Genomic DNA, 21,038 nt, shown 5'->3' on the forward strand with positions numbered 1-21,038 from the left:
CAAATGGTAGCTTTGGCCATTTTACAGGCGGATTGGGCAGGCCAGGAGAGGGAGGTGTGATACACTCACCTGCTCGGTCAGATGCCTAGGATGGGCTGCAAATGCCAGCACCTCAACGCTGCCATTCCCTTTTACGTGACCAACATTTCCTACTTGTGAAAATTAAAGCAGTTTAGAGGCTGATCAAGTCGGAGACAAAGACTCCCACCAACTTCATCCTGGGCAGTTTGCAAATGTGAAACTTGACCAGACCCAGCTCAGCCACACTTGCTCTTCTTTCTTCTCCAAACCACTGGTTTTCAAATACACCAAAAGGTCTGAAACCCAACGGGAAGCCAGAACTGCGGTCTGGCAATCAGATCCACATGGACAAAGTGTCCCAGGCAAGTCCTCACGCCCAGGTCAAGTCCCGTCTACTTCAGTTATGAGAGTTGCTGCTAATGCCAGTGGTTTGTTTCCAAATTCTGGGTATTTAATCTTTTTATCTGGGTGTTCTATTACCAAAGATGAGCATGGTTGGTCAGATTGGATCAACAAGTGTTTTATCACACAGGCGACACAACAGGCTGGGTAAGTTTTACGTAAGTTTATTGGGATTTAATATTCATTCACCAACAGTACAAACTTCAGATCTCCACTATTTAAGGGCCAGAAACATGTCAAACATGACCACAGACAAGCATTGCTCAGAAACAGTTATGCTGTACATCAAACCTGAGTAACCGGAGCACAACCAATAATTTGTCCTGCCACACATCTGGGGAGAGAAAAGATGAGTGTCTTACCAGCTATTCCAGACCCTACACAAATACATATAGCTATTTCATTTCACCCTATTTCTTTAAAAGATGCATGTGTAAGAGTGCCTCTGGATGGATCTCACAGCACATTCAAGCTGTATTTTTTAAACTATTTTCTCCTTAAGCTTTAGCAGCCCATATGTCAGACTGGAGTGATCCACAGGAAAGGATCTTTGTGTTTTCTTTACCAATTTAATTACAAGGGACTTAAGGAATAGCTTTTCCCTTCCTCCTTTTCTCCTCTGGACAGCCAAAACACTGGCACAGCCATACACCTCTGGCATATACACCTCCGGCACATACACCTCCGGCACAGCCGTAAACTACTGGCACAGCTGCAGGCTGCCGGCACAGTTGTACTCCGCTGGTGCAGCTGCACCCGATTTTGCTCTCTGGTGGAACCCCAGCAAAGATGAGCTGCCAGGAAAGTCTGGCAAGGGCAGGGAACAAACTCTCCCCTCGGCTCGCCATGTGCAAATGCACTGCAGGCAGGTGAACGCAACAGAGACACAAACAGGGTTTGTCCCCACATGCCTCCCCTGGGCATGTACAAGGTGACCCCGGGCTGGGCGGCAGCATGGAGAGCACCTGAGAGCTCCTTCCTTGGGAGCCAGGAGGAGAGGAAAGGAAAGGGAGCTCTGCCAGCAGAGCCACAAACCCAGCGAATTTTTTAAAGGGCTTCCTGTTAAAAACTGGAAGCTGCAACAGACCAGCAGTGCCAAGGCACACAAGTCTGATGACTGGCAGCCACCACCCAGGCTGTGGTTGCCCTCTCAGCTCATCCAACCAGGGAGACATTTTGCCAGGTATGATGGATCATAGGGGATGGAAAAGCTGCAGGGAAACAAGGCAGCCAAGGAAGGGGCACAAGGAGCAAAATGTACTTTGACTTTCCCACCCTGCTGCAGCTCCAGATAGTTGTTTAATTTCCATAGTACATTAAGTCATAGTAGGTTTGAGATACCTCCAAAAGGTCAAATCACGCTTCATTAGCATGCACAGCCCTTTGCAGCCCCCAGTCCTGCAATTATAGCTCTGAAATGAAGGGAAAATGCAGAGAAAAAAATTGGCACCTCCACACCAGCACCCACTCAGACCCTTGGGACCTCTGCTTCCGAAGCAGACCTGGACTTTCGCCTGCTGGTCAGGCTGCCCAGGACCGACTCCTCGCTGAAGGCCCCTTCAAAGGTTGACAGGATGGACTGGCGAAACTTCTCCTTGAAATCCGGCCCCACAAATACGTACAGGATGGGGTTGATGCAGCTGTTGAAGAAGGCAAGGCTGGAAACCAAGGGGATCCCTATGTAAAGGGCCATTTTCATCTCATGACTGGAAGAGTTTTTGGATATTTCCAGCAAGGAGAAGACGTGATAGGGGAAATAACAGAGGAAAAAAGAGACTGTGACAGCAATGATAATTCTGTATGGTTTTGCAGAGTTGGCTAACTGCCGCCTTTTCAGCTTGACAGCAACAATGCTGTAGCAGATGAGAATCACCGTGAAAGGGATGAGGAACCCGCATAAGAATCGCGTTATGATCATCGCTTTATGCCGCATCCTCCACAGCCTCCGCGTTGCCTCGGAGGTGTAGTCATCGGACAGTGCAAAATTATTATAGCAGCTGGTGATGTTCCTGGAACTGACCACAGTGTCCCGAAAGACGAGGTACGGGGAGCTGAGGAGCAGAGCCAGGACCCACGTCCCCAGTGCGATCCTGGCCGCCAGCTCCGGACTCCTGCGGTTGTGAGACCAAACGGGAAAAGCAACAGAAACACAGCGGTCCATGCTGATGACTGTCAGGAGGAAGACGCTGGCGAACATGTTGAGGAACGCGATGGTGCTGTTCAGCTTGCACAGGAGCTTCCCAAACGGCCAGTGGAAGCCCAGGGCAGTGTAGGCGATGCTGAGGGGCAGGAAAAAGGTGAAGATAAAGTCAGCAATGGCCAGGTTGAGGAACCAGATGGAGTTCACCGTCTTCTTCATCTTGAAGCCAGCAATCCAGATGACGAGGCCGTTCCCTGTCACCCCCAGCAAACAGGCAATGCTGTACACCACCATGGAGAGGACATGCATGCTCTTCTGGAGGCCGGAGTAGTAGTCATAGGCAGTGGCGTTCTCGGACTGCACAGTGGGGGAACTGGCGGAGAAGGGTGAAGGGGAAGAAGAGACGCTCTCCATCACCAGCACGCCGGAGTCCTGAAATCATAACAGCACACACCGCTGTGATGTGCAGCTCCTACTGCTCAGGGGAGGTAAAAATCTTTGCTAGCAGATGTACACAAATTGGGTATGCAAAGCCAGACTATATAACTTAATATATAATTAATATAAAGTCCTTCTCTACAGCATCTGCATGTCACAGAAACCACTGCAACCAGAGAAACCGACCCGGGTTTTGCTGCTGGTGTTGGCACTGTCAGAACACCACCTCCGTGACCAGCCTACAACAGCGATCTGACATGGGCCAGCAGCAGAACCACAGGAACCCAAACCCCACAGCTGTGACAAGTCCTCTTGGGATGACCAACCACACATTACGGTAGCAAAAAACACCTGGACTGATAAAGATCAAGTTAAAAGACTGTTCAACAAGTACCTTCCAGGGCAGAACAGTCTCCAAGGTGTGTTCTGGTATAACCCTCAGCCTGTTACCCACCACCCACGATCCCCTTGCCCCACTCCCCGCCTTGCTCGGTGCCAGCAGGACTCACCGCCGGCAGGACTCTCCTTCGCGGCTCTGTCCGACCCCCCGAGAGACACAGCTCCTCTCCGGTGAGTGACTCATGCTGCCTCGTTCCATTTTCCCCTTGGCTTGGGATCACGAGGAATTTAGTGGGATCCCTTTATTCCCTAATCTTCTTCCTCAATTTGCTGTGCATTGATTTAACCCCTGATGCCCTGGTGATCGCCGTGCTGCTGCCTGGCATGCCTGCTCGCCCTGAGGCATGGCTTCGGCCGCCCAGGGAGGGTGGCTAGAACCGCTCCCTTCCCGCTGCAGGGTGGCCAGGGGGCTCCCATCCTCCATAGAGAATCCCCCCGGGATGGCGGGGTGGTGGGAACACCCCAGGGCTGGGGGAGAGGTCCCCCAGTGGCATCACAGGGTGCGGGGTAATGGCAGAGGAGAGGTGACGGCAGTGGGGTGACAGCAGAGGATGGGTGACAGCAGAGGAGGAGTGATAGCTGGATAGGTGACGGCAGTGGGGTGACAGCAGAGGAGGGGTGACAGCAGAGGAGGGGTGACGGCACAGGGGTGATAGCAAGGGAGGAGCTGACGTCAGAGAAGGGGTGACGGCAGAAGTCTGATGGAAGAGAAGGGGTGACAACAGAGGGGTGACGGCAGAGGAGGGGTGACGGCAGAAGGGTGGTGACGGCAGAGGTCTGATGGCGGAGGAAGGGTGACGGCAGAGGGGCGACGACAGAGGAGGTGTGACGGCAGAGGGGTGGTGACGGCAGAAGGGTGGTGGCAGCGGAGCCCCAGCCCGCCCCGGTCAAGGTCACCCGCGCCCAGTCCGCCACGTGCTGGCAGCGCCGCCAGCCCCGCCTCAGCGCGGACCAATAGGGTGCGGGGAGGGGGAAGAGCGCGGCGCTGATTGGACCAGATACTCGGAGTGTGTTCCCCGCCGCCGGCCGACCGAGGCGCTGATTGGGCGATGCATGGAGGGGCGTGTCCGAAAGGTCTATGCTAGGCGCGCGGGCTCCCGCGCGGTGGCGGAGCGGGACCGGGATCCGGTACGGCGGGCGGGTAGGGGCCGTGCGGGGCCGGGACAGGGCGTGCGGGGCCGGGAGGGTTGGGGTGCAGGAGCAGGGCACCCCGCTGCGGGGCGAGAGCCGGGCAGGCAGCGCTGTTCCCCATCACCGGTGTCGGGGCTGGGGGAGCGCAATAGTGGGAGCTTCTCAGGGATGCGGAAGGCGACGGAGCCGGGATACAGAGGGGTTCAGAGCCGGGTGGGGAAGAAGCATCGGGGCTGGGGATCATCCCTGCAGCAGGTGAACTGCCAGGGCCGGATCGGTGTCCTGCCACGAGGGTGGAAATGGGGGTCTCAAACCTGGGTGGCAAACGGGGAGCTCTGTTCCCCTGAGCCTTCTGCAGGTCTGTGAAACCACTGGGTGTGAGTACTGCTGCCACCCGTGCGCTGACCCAGCTGTCCTGCTCAAAGCCAGAGCACTGCACCCTACCCTTTCCCTTGCAGCCCTTTCCCCATCCCGATGCAGCTTTTCTGACAGTGGGGATTCCCACCCTGCCAGCAAGGCCCCGGGCTCAGGGAGGAGGGCAGACGGGTGTCCCTGCCCAGCAAGGGCAGCACACAACAGGCCTGCGCTGAATGGACTTCAGCAGCGTGGCACAAGCAAGCCAAGTATGATTGCTTAATAACCTGCTCACGGCCCTTTGCTGGCCTTGCAGGGTTAATGGTTAAAAAGATGCATTGTTTTCAGCCAAGGCAGAAGCTGGGCTGTCACGCCTGCCCGGGAGCTTGTGCTCTGCATTATAATGCAACCAGCAGTTGCATGGATGGGGACAGAGGGCTGCTGCCAGGCCTGGGCATCACACATGCTGTGGAGTCAAGCTGAGGCAGAGCTGCTGTCTCTCGGGGCCCCGCTCCACGAGCCATGCTTGCATCAGTTAGGGTTTGGGGCAGGACTCCGACCTGCTGGGACTTTGCCCTCATGGCTGTGCACAAAGGAAAACAGCCGAGAGGTTTAGGAATGCTGGGGAATGCAACTCACGTTAAAATTGAGGTCTTGTGGGTATGAGCACTTCACTGAAACTAAACAGCAGTTTTAATAAGACACCCTTATGTCCATGAGGGCATGCGCTAGCATTTCCTAGAAGCCTAAGACTCACGGTTATATGGGATCGAGAGGGACAGGCATCGGTCGTGTTGCTGATACGGTTTAGTCCATGCATGGGTTCATCATGTCCCCAGGTGTCTGGCCAGGCGCTGCAGAGCTGGGTGGCGGGACTTCAGGCAGGGCGGTGATGGGAGACTGTAAGAAATGATCAAAGCATTATAATTAATGATCTGGTCTTAAATCAGTGGCGGAAACCTTAGAGTTGTTGCTCTTTTCCTCTCCCAGTGGGCTCCAGCCCATGGCTGGTCTCTGTTTCCAGGGAAAACGTGGGATAGGAGCAGGCAGGATGCAGGGAGGCACCCAGCCCCGCTGCCATCCCACAAACTCCTTTCTCTGCTGGCAGGTGACATTGGACCCAGCAGAATGGCAAACTCAATGCAGGGTGAGGGGGGTCTCCCCAGTGCGGAGCTCTGGGCCTCCCATAATAAGATGGTAATGGAGCCGCTCGACAGCAACGACCCGGAGGTGAGACCCCCTTCCTGGCCCCGGCCCAGCAGCCACTTCATTCATCCCCCGGGCAGCCACAGGGATGCTGACCTCCTCAAGCCAGGGCTGTGGCAGAGAGACGGACCAAGGCTGAGCTGGTGGGGCCCATCCATCCTCCGTGCCCTCTCTGCCTGGAGCAAGAGGTGGAGAGGGAAGGCATCCTCCAACTGTTTGCCCATAACGTGGTCATAACGTTGCATCTATTGCTCATACCCCTCTGCTTGAAGCTCTAATGCCCACACCAAAGCAGCTGGCCCACCAGGCCACGTGGCAGTTACCCTTGTCTCTCTAGCCCAAATGACAGACGAATTATCTGGCAGCTTCCTGAAATGTAGAAACCCAAAACGTGGCCTGTGACTGGACATGTGAACTGTTTAGGATCAGCTGTACAGAGAAGGGATCTCCTCTCCCTTCTCCACCATCTTTCCAGGCCCCTCTCCACACCCTGTCCCGTCCAAGGGTGCATCCCCTACCACAGAGCATCCACGCCTCCATGCAGAGCTGGCATGGGTGAAGCTGTTTCTCTTCCCTCCCAAAGGTGCACAGCATCATCAAGAAGGAGAAGCAGCGGCAGAGGCTGGGGCTGGAGTTAATCGCGTCAGAGAACTTTGCGAGCCGAGCAGTCCTGGAAGCCCTGGGATCCTGCATGAACAACAAATACTCTGAGGGTTACCCAGGACAGAGGTATGGGGCTGGGGCTGAGTCCCACCCAACCCAAACCCTCACAGGGAAGGGAGAGGAACCACCCACGCTGCCAGACCTCACCTCTGGAGAGGAAGCGATGTCCTGGTGCTGGCAGCCAAGCTCCTCCAGGGCAGGATCTGACCTTCTCGGCTTCTGTCCTTGTCCACACATGGGACAACCTCAGCAGGGTCATGTCTGCTGCAGCAGCAAACGCGGCGTCACCCCAGGTTCTCCCCAGCTTGGTCACGGGGACCATTCTGAGCAATGAGTTTGGTTTTAACCCCTACCCCGTCCTTTACCGGCAGGTACTATGGTGGGACGGAGTTTGTAGATGAGCTGGAAAGGCTGTGCCAGAAGCGAGCCCTGCAGGCGTACCGGCTCGACCCCGAGAAGTGGGGCGTCAATGTCCAGCCCTACTCAGGTAACGGTGTGCTCAGGAGAGCCAGGCCATCTGCCCAGCCTCTGTGCATCCCAGCACCCATAACCGGCCTGGTGTGCTCTCGCTGCAGGGTCACCCGCAAACTTTGCGGTGTACACGGCCCTGGTGGAGCCCCACGGCAGGATCATGGGGCTGGACCTGCCTGACGGGGGCCACCTCACCCACGGATTCATGACAGACAAGAAGAAAATCTCTGCCACCTCTGTATTCTTCGAGTCCATGCCCTACAAGGTAGACAGCTGCTCCAGCCAGAGCCATGATGTGGTCTTCATAACTGTTGGTGCCTCTTAAAGTTAAAAGTAGTAGCATCAGGCTCTCGGCACACTCACCTGCAGGATGGTGCTGCAGCTGATCTTCACCCATGCCAAGGTAGCTGAACCCTCCTCTTCCTCTTCCAGGTCAACCCCAAGACCGGTTACATCGACTATGACAAGCTGGAGGAGAATGCCCGCCTCTTCCACCCCAAGCTGATCATAGCAGGTAAGGATCAAACCCTTACCAACCTCGCTGGTGACACGCACTGGGTGGGGGTGGCTCACTGAAGCCAGTAGCAGCCTGGTAAGCCCATGGATGCTGCAGTGCCAGGAGATGACCTCAAATGCATCCACACTGGCAGGAGCTTGTGTGCTGTCCCCAGCTGGGCTGTCCCCATCGCAGGGCTGGACCCGTGGCTGTCCCAAGGTCATCAAGCATCTGCTGCTGTCCCCTCTACGTGCTATCTCCCTGCAGGTGTCAGCTGCTACTCGCGCAACCTGGACTATGCCCGTATGCGGAAGATTGCTGACGCCAATGGTGCCTATCTCATGGCCGACATGGCTCACATCAGCGGGCTGGTGGCTGCTGGTGTGGTGCCATCCCCCTTCGACCACTGTGATGTCGTCTCCACCACCACCCACAAGACCTTGCGGGGCTGCAGGGCTGGCATGATCTTCTACCGCAAAGGTGCATGACCCAGACAGGGAGCCGGGAGAAACGCTCCCCCCAGGCTGGGGGGCTGCAAGTTAAAGCTCCTTCCTGCTCTAGAGGGAGGGCAAGAAGGTCTGGGGCCTCCTGGGAGCATCTGGGGAGCTTCCCAGTGGCAAACGTGGCCCAGATTTGGAGAGGAACAACCACCATCCCTGTTTGGAGAGGCCAGAGGGTGACAGCAGCTCATGGGAGAAGGGAGGCTGAGCTGCCTCATGAGTGATCCTGCCTTCCCCTCCCACAGGCACCCGCAGCGTGGACCCCAAGACAGGCAAGGAAACACTCTACAACCTGGAGAGCCTCATCAACCAGGCGGTCTTCCCCGGGCTGCAGGGAGGCCCGCACAACCATGCCATCGCAGGTACACATCCAGCCTGGTCACCAGTTCCAGGGTGTCAAAGGGAGTCGGCAAAGGTTTCTGGCTGGTCTCTGACCCCCAGCAGCAGTGAAGGGGGCTCCAGGTGACACGGGGGGCTTGCAGCCTGGAGATAACACAGCAAAGAGCAGCTGGCGTGATCCAGCATTGCCCAAGGAGCAACCAGGCTTGTCCCATCCTGCCTTTTGGCTCATGGCACCGCTGCCAGCCTGGTTAGGGGAAGGGACTGTTCATCAGTTCGCTCAGCTTCCATGATGACTTCTGCTGGCGGTGCCACACATCCCCACCAGCTCTCCTGGTCAGAGCCCCCAGAAACTCACCCTGGTCTGCCTTCCTCCCCAGGGATCGCCGTGGCGCTGCGGCAGGCCATGACGCCCGAGTTCAAGGCTTACCAGCAGCAGGTGGTCGCAAACTGCAAGGCGCTCTCGACAGCGCTGATGGAGCTGGGCTACGACATCGTCACAGGTGAGGACAGGTCTTGGCTGTGGGACGGGGCTGACGCCTGTGTGGCCAAGGGTCTGAGCCAGGCCACTAGGGCAGCACGTGCACGGATGCAACAGGCAGGGCTCTGCCATTGCAATTCCTCAGGAAAACCACAAAACTATTTTGAAGCAGCCCCCCTTGCTAAGGACAGGCCCCCTTCCATCCCCAAAACCAGGGGCAGGTCCCAGCTCAATCCCAAGCCTTTCTTGCTGAAGTGTCGCGCAGGAGCAGCATTTACCCTGATCCCACGTCCCCCACTAAACCCCTCTCTTTGCAGGGGGCTCCGACAACCACCTGATTCTCCTGGACTTGCGCAGCAGAGGCACGGATGGCGGCCGGGCTGAGCGGGTACTGGAGATCTGCTCCATCGCCTGTAACAAGAACACGTGCCCTGGTGAGAGATCCCACAAGCTCTCCTGTGTTCTGCCCCACACACTAGGGTTCTCCCGTGGCCTGTGCAGAGCTTCCTGCAGGGCTCCCAAATTCTGGTCCACCCCAGGCACTGGGAACCACGCCAAGTTGCCGTGTACAGCAGTTTTGGTACCTGGTTTGGTCACACATGACTTGTTTTGGTGCAGGTGATGTCAGCGCCCTGCGCCCCAGTGGCCTGCGGTTCGGGACGCCGGCTCTCACCTCCCGCGGCTTCCGGCAGGACGATTTCCGCATGGTGGCTCAGTACATCCACAGAGGTGAGGCTGGGGGGGCGTGAGTGGCCCCAGGGCAGCTCCTCCGGGTGACAAGGCACAAGCTGGGCGGTTTCCCCAGCAGCTGGGGAGGGAGCACACACACAAGTGAGGAGGAACTGTCCCACCTGCACATCTGGATGTGGGACATCTGTCCACAGCTGGGACCAGCCAAACCCTCCCCACTGCACTAGCAGAGGGTTGAAAGCCTGAATTAGAATTGTACCTTTCCCAGTCTAGTTCCAGTTGTCCTCAGGGGTCCCACGCTGGTTTCCTGGGGCAGTAAGCCCCTCGCAGCCCTGCTCCTACCCTCCCGCATCTTAGGGAGCAGCCCCAGTGCTGCTGCGGGGTGGTGCAGGGCTAAGCCCGCAGCCCAGCCTTGCAGGCTCCCTGCGGCAGGGCTGGGAGAGGTGCGGAATGCGGCAGCTGCCCACTGCGGGCGCAGGCAGAGGTGTTGCAGCTGGCCGACGCATCTCCCGTCTTGGCAGGGATCGAGCTGACACTGCGCGTGCAGAAAGACATGAGCCCCAAAGCCACACTGAAGGAATTCAAGGAAAAACTGGAGGAGGACAAATACCGGGGGGAGCTGAAGGCACTGAAGGAAGAGGTGGAGGCCTTCGCAGCCACTTTCCCGCTCCCGGGGCTGCCTGTCCTGTAAGGGGAGGCACCTGTGCCCGCTCCTGGAGCCGCCGAAACACCTCTAGCCCGAGATCAACACCCCAGTGCCTTCTCCCAGCACCTCCCCGCTGGCCCTGGCTGCAGAACACCAGTGGCTCTTACTAACCTCTCCCCTCCCATTTGGGGCACAGGACCCCCCTGAGCACCGCTGCCGCCCCCCACCGCGGGGAAACTAGCCCCTTCACCGCCCAGTGTCACAACCGGGACCGAGCACCAGGGAACCCTCAGCCTCGCAGACAGGCCGGGGTTTGATCCAGCTCTCACTGGCTGCGAGTGGCGGGTCCACCCCTGCCATGAATCACCCCCGCGGCCAGGTGCACTGTGCTTGGCTCCACAAGAGACATCACAGCTGCTAAAAGCCTCCCTGGTTTCTGCCTCGAGAATTTCCTTTGGTGCCTTCCAGCCTCTGCAGGCTTTTACAAGGCCCAGCCTTGTCCCAAACCCACCGAGAACAGCCCTCCCGGGATCGCCATCCCATCCTAGCCAGCGTCTCCAGTATTTCCTCAGACCTCTGCGTTACAAAGCTTAGGTAGAACCATTTTTTAATAAGCACGGTAAAATTAAGAATTTAACCACAATGTATGACAAGAATTATAAGCTTTAAAAAATACAACCAATTTTTTTTTTTTTTGTATTTCAAAAATATCTGAACCCAAATAAATAATTTTTTTTTTTAAAAGTACATTTCTCAGACTAGTCATTTGGTGTTAACATCAGTTAAACTCTTGTGCAGTAACACTTACAGCACGACACTAAGACATGCTTCTTGGATTTCTCCCGGTCACACTCGCTCTAACTACTGACGCAAGCATTCGGCACGCACAGGCACACACACAGAACTCAACATGCAGTAATAGGATACAGTGCTTTAAAATAAGATGAGAATTCATCACAGCCTGGCAGCTCTGAGCCCAGCCCCATCCCCGTGCCGGCAGCGAGGTGGCCAGCGGGGCCGGGTACCCTGTGTTTCTGTCTTCCAGTTAAAACGTGTCTCGGGGACCGGCGTGCGGTGGGTTTGTGACCCCTCCAGTATGGGGCTACTGGTGCTCTGACGTTGTGCTCCTGGGGCACTGAGCGGAGCAGGCACCCTCCTTCAGCCCAGGCAGCATTTCCCATCCCACCTTATTGCAGGAGCCTTCTCAAAGCGCTGCTACAAGCCCCAGGTCCTGCCCAGCTCTCCAAGATGCTGAATCTGCAGCGTGGGCTGTCACCCATCACCAAACCGGGGGTTCAGGGCCCCCCATGCTCAGTGAAAACCAAAGAACAGGCCTGGGGGCACAGAGCCACCAGCTCCCACCCCTCTAGCACCTCTCCCACCCCTTCCCAATGGTGAATATTGCTAGAGTACAGGCGGTACTTCCCTAGGCAAGGCAAGACAGCCTTGGAGCTGCTTAGAAGTGATTGCTACTGGATGAAAGTAAATCCGAGCACTATTCTCTGAGAAATGAAACCTGTGTAGGGTTAATATCACCTACTCCTATGGCTGACCCTCCTCGGGGTGGGATCTGAAAGCACTCGGGCTAGTGGGCTACTCTAGCGTAGAGCGGGAGCTGGTGGTTCATCTCCCAGCGCAGGAAAGTGGAGGAGTAAGAAAAGGGAACTCTGCCCTCCCGGCCGGGCAGCGGACGGCCAGGGGAGACCTTTGCTCTGATGAATTCTCGGTCCGGCTTTAACGCCTCCTCTCCCTGACAGCCAGAGAGAGAGGAGGGAGCCGGAGCCGCGGTGCGGGAGGTGGGGACATGCTGGCAGCACTCACGGAAGCAGTCGACGGCCATGCAGAGCACCGCCGGCTCCGGCGGCCGGAGGGTGGGTGTGGGAGGGCTGGCGAGTATTGCACTGCGGCTGCGAGGAACCTGCCCTGCTCCTGGTGGAAAAGGATGGCTGGGTGGCGGCGCTCGGGTGGTGCGGTGCGAGGCGACGAACACATATGCCAAGGTTTGTTGCGGGGGCTGTTAGTGCGAAGATCGTAACTTGTTGTAAGTCTGCGAATACCAGAAACTAGTGAGGTAACACAGTGAAGATGAGGGGGAAAAGTCTTAAAGTGCCAATATAGGAATCTTTACTGTACAGAAGCAGGTCAGAGAAATTACTGAGCAAAGAGGAATTCAGCTCCCGAATCACCAGCTCCACCCAGACTCCCCCTCGATTTCTGTCTCCGGCTGCACCGAGGTGCCACAGCCTGATGTCATTACCCCTTTCCTGGAGTCCGAGCTCAGAAGTGACCCTGCCGTGAGTCAGTTTTTGGATGACAAGTACTCCAAGGTGCGTTTCCCCACAGCTCCTGCTTAATAGTCGAGTTGCAGATAGTGTAGAGCTCCTGTTTCAAAACAGGCCGAGGGTCCCAGCAGAGCCCCTCGAGTATCCTCCCAAATCAGAGCTGCTTTGTGGCGGAGATGAAGCAGGTCAGACAGGTGGTAGTGCAAGTATTGCTCAACACAGCCTCGAATATCAGATACTACAGGTTTGATAGAGGGAGTGACGAGAAGTGAGTTATTTATCAATTTATGAGCGCAGCTGAACACCGCAGGTAGAGACCGCTGCGACTAAGAGATCGGCCAACACTAATTGTCAGTCCTGCTCCACCGCTCTGCGCTGTCAGCCTGGAGGAAGACGTAAGTGAGTCAGCAGGAAAAAAGTTCCTCCCTCTCTCCTCAAACCCAAATAGCATCAGGTCATTTTCCAGTAGGAAACAAGCTCCCGCGCTGAGCACTCCTCCAGCGCTGAGGGTCAGGCAGGACGCAGGGAGCTTCGGTCTGCCCGGTGTCGCCTGCATTACTCATTTACCGAGACGCCTCTTCCTCCGGGGAATCTCGCCTCAGCTGTAGTGTGGAAGCCGTTCAGGTGCACACGAATCGACAAGGGGACACCTCAAGTCACTTCTGAAAGCAAGCGTTTTCGAGGGACACGGAAGTCTTTTGCCAGCAGATCCAGTTCACGTGACAGGAGGGCACGGTTAGGAAAGGAAAAGGCCTTTAAACATGCTTTAAAGGTGTGCAGCCCCGCACACAGGCACACCGCTCACCTTCAGCGAAGGCGACACCACGCTGCTTCCCAACTGCCACCTGAAAACACCATCACGAGGTCCCCTGACTTTGGAAATCCCTCTGGAGAGTACCAAGAGCTCAACTTGCCCGGCTGAGCTGGCCTCACGGTCGGCCACCAGAAACAACAGTAACATTTAAAATAGCCTTTCTGCCCTGTTGGTTTACGCCCCCTGCGCTACCCAAGAGAGCCCTTTCCAGGTGAAGGAGGGGGCAGCGGTACCGAAGGGCAGGTGCTGGTGCCAGACAACACCCTCCCCAGGGAGACCTCCTTGCCTTCGGGACACAGGTTTCGGAGCAGTGCGGTTCCCACAGCAAGTTTCAGTGGGATCTAAGCCACGCTGACGAACCCCAGACCCTACACTGAAACTTCCCCTGGGCATGGAAGGAACATCACATTCATCTCCAGCGCGGCCTCACACCAGCACAATAAACAGAGGTTTAAAAAAACCCAAACCAAACCACGCTTCAGCTCATCTTGTACGATCTCATCTGTTCTCACTCCATAATCAGAAAAGTGATAAAAAGAAATAAAACCAAGGCTAATCTTTCCTAGCAAGGCTTTTCTTGCTTAGAAGTACCACGGGGGCTGCTACCGCCACACAGCACTGGGCAGAGCAGATTGCAGCCCGGCACCGGTGGCGAGGGAACGGCATCTCCTACGAGACTCCAGAGGGAAGAGCTGTGCCTGGGCACAAAGCTTTTGGCACTAACAGGAACAATCTGGGAGTGTTACCACGCCAGTGGCGCAACCTTTATGGCACAGGCAGCAGCGTAGAAGCTTTGAAAAGAAAAGTCCCCAGCATCTAGGCTCAGATAGTGGCAGTTCTGCCCGGTCCAGAGCTACCCAGGAGCGCCCCGGGAGAGGTAGTCGAGACGCGACAAAGGCTCGGCCAGAAGCAGCATGCAGCCACGCTGACCCTGCTTTACTGCAAAGCACAAAAGTCAATTACCCGACAAAAAAAAAAAAAAAAAAAAAGAAGAGAAAAGAAATTATTACGGATACGACATGGAATCCAGTACATTCATCCCCAACCTCTCCTGAGCACTGGTAACCCACCATCCCAGCAGCCGGCTCTAACAGCTTGCTGTCTCACAGCATAGCTTCAGCTGAATTGCACTGTTCGTTTCCCCATCACAAAATGCCCCAATAATGAGCCCCCCCCCGCCCCCGTTCAGTTCCCCTCGTTCCTTAAAAGGCCACCCTCGACCTCAATGATTTGAGGATTCCCGGTCTCCCTCCCACCCTTCTCGGAGGTCACCCAGCAAATGGGACGTGACAAATTAACAAGGCACAGTGCTCTACATTCACAGCAGCGGGCGCCTCGGTGCTCGCCGGCATTAAGGAGTCCTTCCACATTCCAGATTTTAACAAAGCTGAAACTGGCAAACGCTTTCTGGAGAGAAGCACGTGTGCCTCCACTGCTCTCCCACCCGAACAGGGACAACTTGTCCTGGGAAGCGCCAGGAAACACAGAAAAATGCAGGAAGGGACACCATCCACTACCGCTGCGCACAGACGCGTAACTGCAAGCTGCCACCCTGCCAGGGAGCTTCCGAGCTACACTCACGTGAGACACTGGTGGGTTAAAAAACTTCACGTGGCCTTTACACCTCCCCCCTCTGGTCTCCGCCCCAGCTCCACGGAAGGGACCAACAGCATTTAGGGCTCTGGCAGAAGCACCCGAAGCACTGCGTTATTTTGGGGGCTGCACACTAATAAGTATTGATCCCCAAGACAGCCCACCTCTCTCTCCGTGCCATAATCTCCCTGGGATGCTGCCATGATATGCTTAACAAGTTTATAGTGCCCCTTCTAACATTTAAAAACAGAGTGCCCAGTGTTATATGTGATGGAATATCTATGTTCTTGGCTACAGGGAACCACACAGAAATCCGGCCCCTCAGACACTGATTTCTGTGGAGCAGAGAAGCTTGCAAATGCATCGGCTTCCTCGCCCCTACCCAACGTATGAGAGCTACTGCAGACAGCATCAATGTCAAGCACGGATGAGCTTTGTCAGACTCTGAGTACACAGGCAGCCAGCCTACACGCGAGGCTAGATTTTGTACAAAAAGCTGGGAACATAGTCAAATCTGAGCAGAGGGTTCACCCCCTGGCCGGGTTCCTGAATGTACTGCAGCTTCAGCAGCTCAGCTAAATACTGTACAATTTTGATATCTTCATTGGCGAGGCCCAGCTGAAGCTTCAAAAAGTTCATCCTGCGATTCACCACGGATTCCTCCGGTTCCCTTTCACTGATGGGAAGGTGCAAATGATGGCAGAAGGTGAAGAGGAAGGCTTTTGAACACAGCTGGGTGAGGATACTTTGGACGTGCATATAGTAGGTGCTTCCTCGTTTGATCTGCGTGCGGTGGTCTGCCAGCCGGGACACCAAGGTGCCTTTGTAAAGCGGGCAGCGGAGAGTCTTACTGTCGGCATCCAGAATGCTGACGTACCGGCTGTATCGGCTCAGGGTGTGCAGCATGTTCACCCCGGCAGGTGACACCATCCTGAAACAGCAAGGAGAGAGGTCATGGCTGGAGGGGACCAGACAGTTAAGCAGCAGACTGCGTCCGTGCCCCTGTATCACACGTACTTTCCCTCTAGTTCACAAGCTGGTGCAAGAGCCTCTGTGGGTAAATAGAGTCTGGCACGGAAGAGAATGGCCAAGTAGTCCCTCCAGCCTGCCAGATCCCAAAGAACCCTCGATCCCCTGGATCCCCACGTGCACTGATCTGCTCCGTCTGTGCGCTACTTCATAAACCACCGCACTGTGGGGCAGCTTCCTCCCTTGGCGACGCAGAGATGGGGCGACAGGACATCTCTGGTGAACAGAAGCAAATCTTGCAGCAGCTGGTAGCTTCTGGATGTGAAAACAAGGACCCAGAAACCCAAACCAGACCCACCTTGTGAGGAGCTCCACTTTTCCCCCTTATCACTGTTCTGGGAGAGAGCCGCTCTGAGGTGATCAAAGCCCTGAGCAGAGCGAAACCTTCTACCTTTCCTTTAAAAAGGGCACATCCTTAAACCAGAATATTCCCTGGCTGAGCCTGGGCACTTTTCACTCAGGTGCAAACCCACAGCACGTTCACAACACACAATTATCCAACAAGCCTAAATTAATGTTATTTAAATGCAAATTACAAGCCTACGCAAACTCTACCTTCTGCTCCTTAGTTTTGTGTGGTTGAAGTCGCTTGGTTGAGCTAAAGCTCCCACCCTCAAAAACAAGATCCCCAGCTGCTGGTGTCAGGGCTGCCTCTGTTCCCGGGCAGCATCTGGCCACAGGAGACACAACACCCTTACCGGGATAATTAATTTAGCCTCTAAGTTCCTTCCCGAAGCCCTTGTACAAATGGCTTGCTGACAACACCTACATTAAAATCAACACTTAATTAACATTCCACAGAGGAGAGTTTAAATGACTGACACATGTTACAAGCAGTTCTCAAAAGAAAAAAAAAATACTTTTGTTTATAAAAATTGCATCTAACCACAAACATTGAGCAACCAGTAAACACTCCGGGCTTTTAAAAACCTCACTGACAGACAGAAAAGTTTGGGAGCAGCTGTTGGCAGATCTGTCATCCTGCCTCATGAGCACAGAAATAAACTCACAGCTTAGGATAATTTCGTCATCCACAACCCCCAGCAATGCAATCCCCGGCAGCCCAGAAAGCAGATTTCTGTACTTTGATTTTTGCGCTGTTCTGAAACACTCTTTCGGGAGCTATTCCAGCCCGGCTCTGAGCAATGGGCTGCCACTCTGACTCATGTTTTCCATGTTGGTGACAGCAATGGTCATTCCATGTCACACCTGCACCCAAAGCGCCAAACACATCCTGGTAACACACACAAAAAAAATCCTTTTCATAACAGCAACAAAGGCAGGGACAAAATCTTGAGAGCTGAGCAATCACTATTTGCTATTATAAACTACGAAGCCACATTTCAGGACTGTGTGTCAGCAAAGAGGTGCTTGCTTTTGTGATGGTCCTCACCCCGAGCAGAAGTTTCCTTTGCATCTGAAATGCAATTCCAACACCGCAGTCCGCTGAGTTTCATGGACCTTTTTTCCTGCACTGAGGCTGGTTATGAATAAGTCTCGGCCGGTCTGCACCCCCCTCTGCAGCCTCTGCCCTTCCCCACAACACCCAGCGGGCGCTCCCTCGCCAGCACAGCCCAAGGTGCCGGCAGTCCAATTTCTGACCTACCAATCTCATCGACAGCGCATCGTCTCTTCCTTAGGGTCCACAAGAAAAAAAACCCACCCCATATCAAAGCAGCCATTTGAAAAAACCAGAATTCTAGCTAGAAATGTCATAAGATTTTTGGCAGGAGATGAGAGAAAACGCACAAGGGACTCCAGGAACGCTCTTATCAAATCACATGTGACTCATGTGTTTGTTCTCCACTTTGACGGGCTAAGACCTAAACAAGAAGGAAGCCTCCTGACCAAATAACTAGTATGAGCCAAGCAGTAAGTGCCCAGCAGATGTTTTAAACATTAACTCTCAAGTGAGGCTGGATACAAAGAGACAGACAAATCTACCAGCCTTCCACAAATATATCCCACAAGCAGAAAATCATGGCAGCTGCACAGGTAATTAGACAGAGACCCACCCTGCACACCCATTCCCCTCTGAAATTCCTGCTTAAGAGAAGTCATTTTTATGATACACCTCGATACCGATTAGCAAACAGATTCTCAATTTACCTCTGGAGTCCGATCAGCTTCCACTTCTGGAAATCCACAACGTGCAGAGGGGAAGTGACCCAGTGCTTCACGGGCTTGGCGTAAATGCCGCAGTTCGGCACGAAAATGGAGAGCGCCGTCACAAGCTTTTTGACTATGGCTTCCTCTTCCCCCAGCACGATGAGGGTCCTGCCGCTGAGCAGGGAGTAGATGGCGGGGTGAGCGAAGGGGTACTGCCTGATGAACCGCAGCGCGTTCTGGCCAGCCTTTTTTTTGTGCCTTTCGCTCGCCTGACAGGCGAGGTGAGCAGGAGAAGGGGTCCTGTCAGAGCACGTGGAGGCGGCGCTGCTGATATAGCTCGTGGAGTCCGAGCACTCGTCCAGACTGCTCTTACTGACCTCCCTGCTGCCTGTCAGGTAGCGCGAGTCAAGCTCGTAGGGAAGGAGCCCCCCCGAGATGCCGTCATGGGAGGGGAAGCTCCCGAAGCTGCCACGCAGCCCCGGCTCGACCTGCCGGTACGGCTGCGGGGGAATCCTGACCACCCCATCCTCATTGCAGGGTTTCTGTCCCAGGTCAGGCAGAGGCTCAAGGAAGTTGGGACTCTCCTTCCCGATACAACAGGCAGAATCAACTTGCACTAAGTTTTCCCGTTTTGAAATGTCTTCCTGCTCGTCGGCGTTGTCCGGATTTAGTTTGGGGGTGAAATGAAGGCCTCCCTCTTCATCATCCACGTAAGGTTCCTCGTTAATGGCACTTGGGTAGCTTGCTTTGAAATCTTCCGGGATGAGCGACTCGGAGGGACATGTGCTGAGAACCTCGATGCTGTCCTCGCTGACGGTCCGCCGGCTGCCCACCTTGCTCCTGCCCACCTGGGGACTGGGGCTGACAGGTAGGCTGGCCTGGCTCTCCGATTTTGTCAAGCCAGATGCAGACTTCTCTGTTCCAAGAACCTCGATGCTCTCACCACTACTGATGCTGCCTTTAATATCTGCATCGAGATAGTCCAGGTTCTCCTGGTGTTCAAACGTGATGGACTCAGTCATTTTGGGTTCTTCGGAGTCCTCGATTTCCTGTTCCATCTTGATGGGCACACACTCCACGCTGGACTTGTAGGATCCCAGGCTGATGACCACTTTAGGAGCAGGAGACTCTTCTGAGCACTTTCTATCGACGGCATCTTGACTGAGCCCCTGGCAGCCTCTGTACTGTTTTTCAGGTGGTTTTTCATCCAGAAAAGACACATCCTCAAAGAGGAAGTTAGTTACGCTTTGTTGCTTTAAGAGCGCCCTGCTGATCTGGTCTGTCAGGAGGTAGCACACATCACCTCTGAAAGTCCTCTCGATCTGATGCAACTGGTCAAGGGTTTGGGTGAAAAAATAAATATCGCAGAGCTCCTCCAGCGTCTTCAGCTTCTTGTCAAAGCATTTGGCAGACTTTGCTTTGATGAGCTTGGGTGTATAGGATGGCACATGGGCATAAAGTTGCGTTTCACCAGGCTCAGCAAGGTCAGAGGTAGTCAGGTCCTGGTCGCAGCCTGTGTTGGCCTGATCCAGCGCACCCTCTGGCTCATAGGGGTGGAAGTCGGACCTCTTCAGCTTCCTATAGGGATATGACCTGATTTGTTTCAGCAGATCTTGGTGCTCGATGATAGACTTTTCCACACTGGCCAGCTCATTGGCCTTCTCGATGGCTTGGGTTGTGTAATAACCTTTGTCGTTTGCTTTCTTCTGTATCTCAGTTTCGTTGTGCAGGACAGTCCTGGTGTAGTCAAGATCTTTCAGTTTCTTTTCCAGTTCATTAGCAAAAGCCTTCCTGTTCCCCGTCTTTAGGCATTCGGAGGCTTTGGAGAACTCTGCAGAGAGTTCCTGAAACTGCTGCATGATTTTGTGCTCGTCGGCAGAAATGTAGGCCATGCAGAAGGGCCTCACGAAACCCCTGGCTTCGAGGTCATAGAGAGTCAAATGGTGCACGTACGCGAAGGCCCCTTCCTTCGAGTCCCCCAGCACCACTTTGGAGTCCTCCACAAAGTTCAGCTTTGGGTAGGCGGAGCCGGGAGGGTGCCCCACGAAGGAAGCCTGGTAATCCACAGACATGATCCGAAGGGAGAAATAATTGAGATCGAAAGTGCCCGACACTTTGGCGTCATCGGGGATGGTCAGGAGGGGCTGGGGCCCCACTTGCTCCGAGAACTCAGAGATGAGGATGAAGTCCCGGGTGAACTTGGAGCTGGCGACCTTGGCCCAGGGGTTGGCGCCGTGGCTGGCGAAGGGGAAGAGCGGCACCGAGTACTCCTCGGGCAGGGGGGGCTCGCTGCACAGCTCATCCTCCAGCTCCTCCTCCCTGGTGAAGGCCACCACATCAGGGGCGCTGATCATATTTCCCGCAGGAGGGGACCGACATGGAGCAGCGAGGCCCCTCCGGTCCCCCCCGCCACCGCCACCGTCAGGCCCTGCGGGAGGCCCCGCCGCGACCCCGGCCCCGGCCCCCCCCCCGCCCGCAGCCGGGCCCCCGCCGCAGCCCCTTCTCCCGCCGCCGCCGCCGCCTCACGCCTCCACCATGGCCGGGAGCCGCCGGGCCCCGCTCAGCCGCCTCCCTCACGGACGCCGCAGCCCCGCAGCCATCTTGGGGTCACATGACGCCGCGACCTTTCACCCCGCCACCCGGAAGCGGGGCCACCACCTCCCCCGCACCCTTTGCGACTGTTTTTTTTTTTTTTTTTTAACCGTCGCCGTCCCGTTCCGTTACTTAACCCGGGATGGACCCAGCGGCGGGGGGAAGCAGCAAACCAACCCGGGACCGCGGGGGAAAACTGCTGAGGTGCGCCGCGGGGTATCTTGGGAGCTGTAGTTCTCTCC

At 55.4% G+C, this 21,038-nt stretch overlaps 3 protein-coding genes across 5 annotated transcripts; 1 reads left to right on the top strand and 2 right to left on the bottom strand.

The window, feature by feature from the left end:
- Positions 1-596: 596 nt before the first annotated feature.
- LOC134520231 (chemerin-like receptor 1) lies at positions 597-6,745 on the bottom strand. 2 transcript variants are annotated; one of them, XM_063345348.1, is made up of 3 exons: positions 6,610-6,745; positions 5,643-5,785; positions 597-2,995 (listed from the first exon to the last, which is right to left on the bottom strand). In XM_063345348.1, the coding sequence occupies exons 2-3, from the start codon at positions 5,703-5,705 to the stop codon at positions 1,892-1,894; spliced, it is 1,167 nt and encodes a 388-aa protein (XP_063201418.1). In that variant the 5' UTR covers positions 5,706-5,785; positions 6,610-6,745; the 3' UTR covers positions 597-1,891. The 2 variants fall into 2 exon arrangements, with proteins under 2 accessions (XP_063201418.1, XP_063201419.1); XM_063345349.1 differs by lacking the exons at positions 5,643-5,785; positions 6,610-6,745 and adding an exon at positions 3,511-4,391.
- SHMT1 (serine hydroxymethyltransferase 1) lies at positions 4,392-11,124 on the top strand. 2 transcript variants are annotated; one of them, XM_063345347.1, is made up of 12 exons: positions 4,392-4,528; positions 5,994-6,115; positions 6,675-6,820; positions 7,126-7,241; positions 7,330-7,490; positions 7,658-7,739; positions 7,989-8,201; positions 8,467-8,583; positions 8,941-9,063; positions 9,359-9,475; positions 9,660-9,770; positions 10,253-11,124. In XM_063345347.1, the coding sequence occupies exons 2-12, from the start codon at positions 6,014-6,016 to the stop codon at positions 10,420-10,422; spliced, it is 1,458 nt and encodes a 485-aa protein (XP_063201417.1). In that variant the 5' UTR covers positions 4,392-4,528; positions 5,994-6,013; the 3' UTR covers positions 10,423-11,124. The 2 variants fall into 2 exon arrangements, with proteins under 2 accessions (XP_063201417.1, XP_063201416.1); XM_063345346.1 differs by having other exon boundaries at positions 4,439-4,541.
- A 3,538-nt stretch (positions 11,125-14,662) lies between these two features.
- Positions 14,663-20,810, bottom strand: SMCR8 (SMCR8-C9orf72 complex subunit). Its single transcript, XM_063345350.1, has 2 exons — positions 18,205-20,810; positions 14,663-15,997 (listed from the first exon to the last, which is right to left on the bottom strand). The coding sequence occupies exons 1-2, from the start codon at positions 20,556-20,558 to the stop codon at positions 15,544-15,546; spliced, it is 2,808 nt and encodes a 935-aa protein (XP_063201420.1). The 5' UTR covers positions 20,559-20,810; the 3' UTR covers positions 14,663-15,543.
- Positions 20,811-21,038: the final 228 nt, after the last annotated feature.

This window comes from Chroicocephalus ridibundus, chromosome 8 (assembly GCF_963924245.1).
Source record: "Chroicocephalus ridibundus chromosome 8, bChrRid1.1, whole genome shotgun sequence".
NCBI classification, from domain to species: domain Eukaryota; kingdom Metazoa; phylum Chordata; class Aves; order Charadriiformes; family Laridae; genus Chroicocephalus; species Chroicocephalus ridibundus.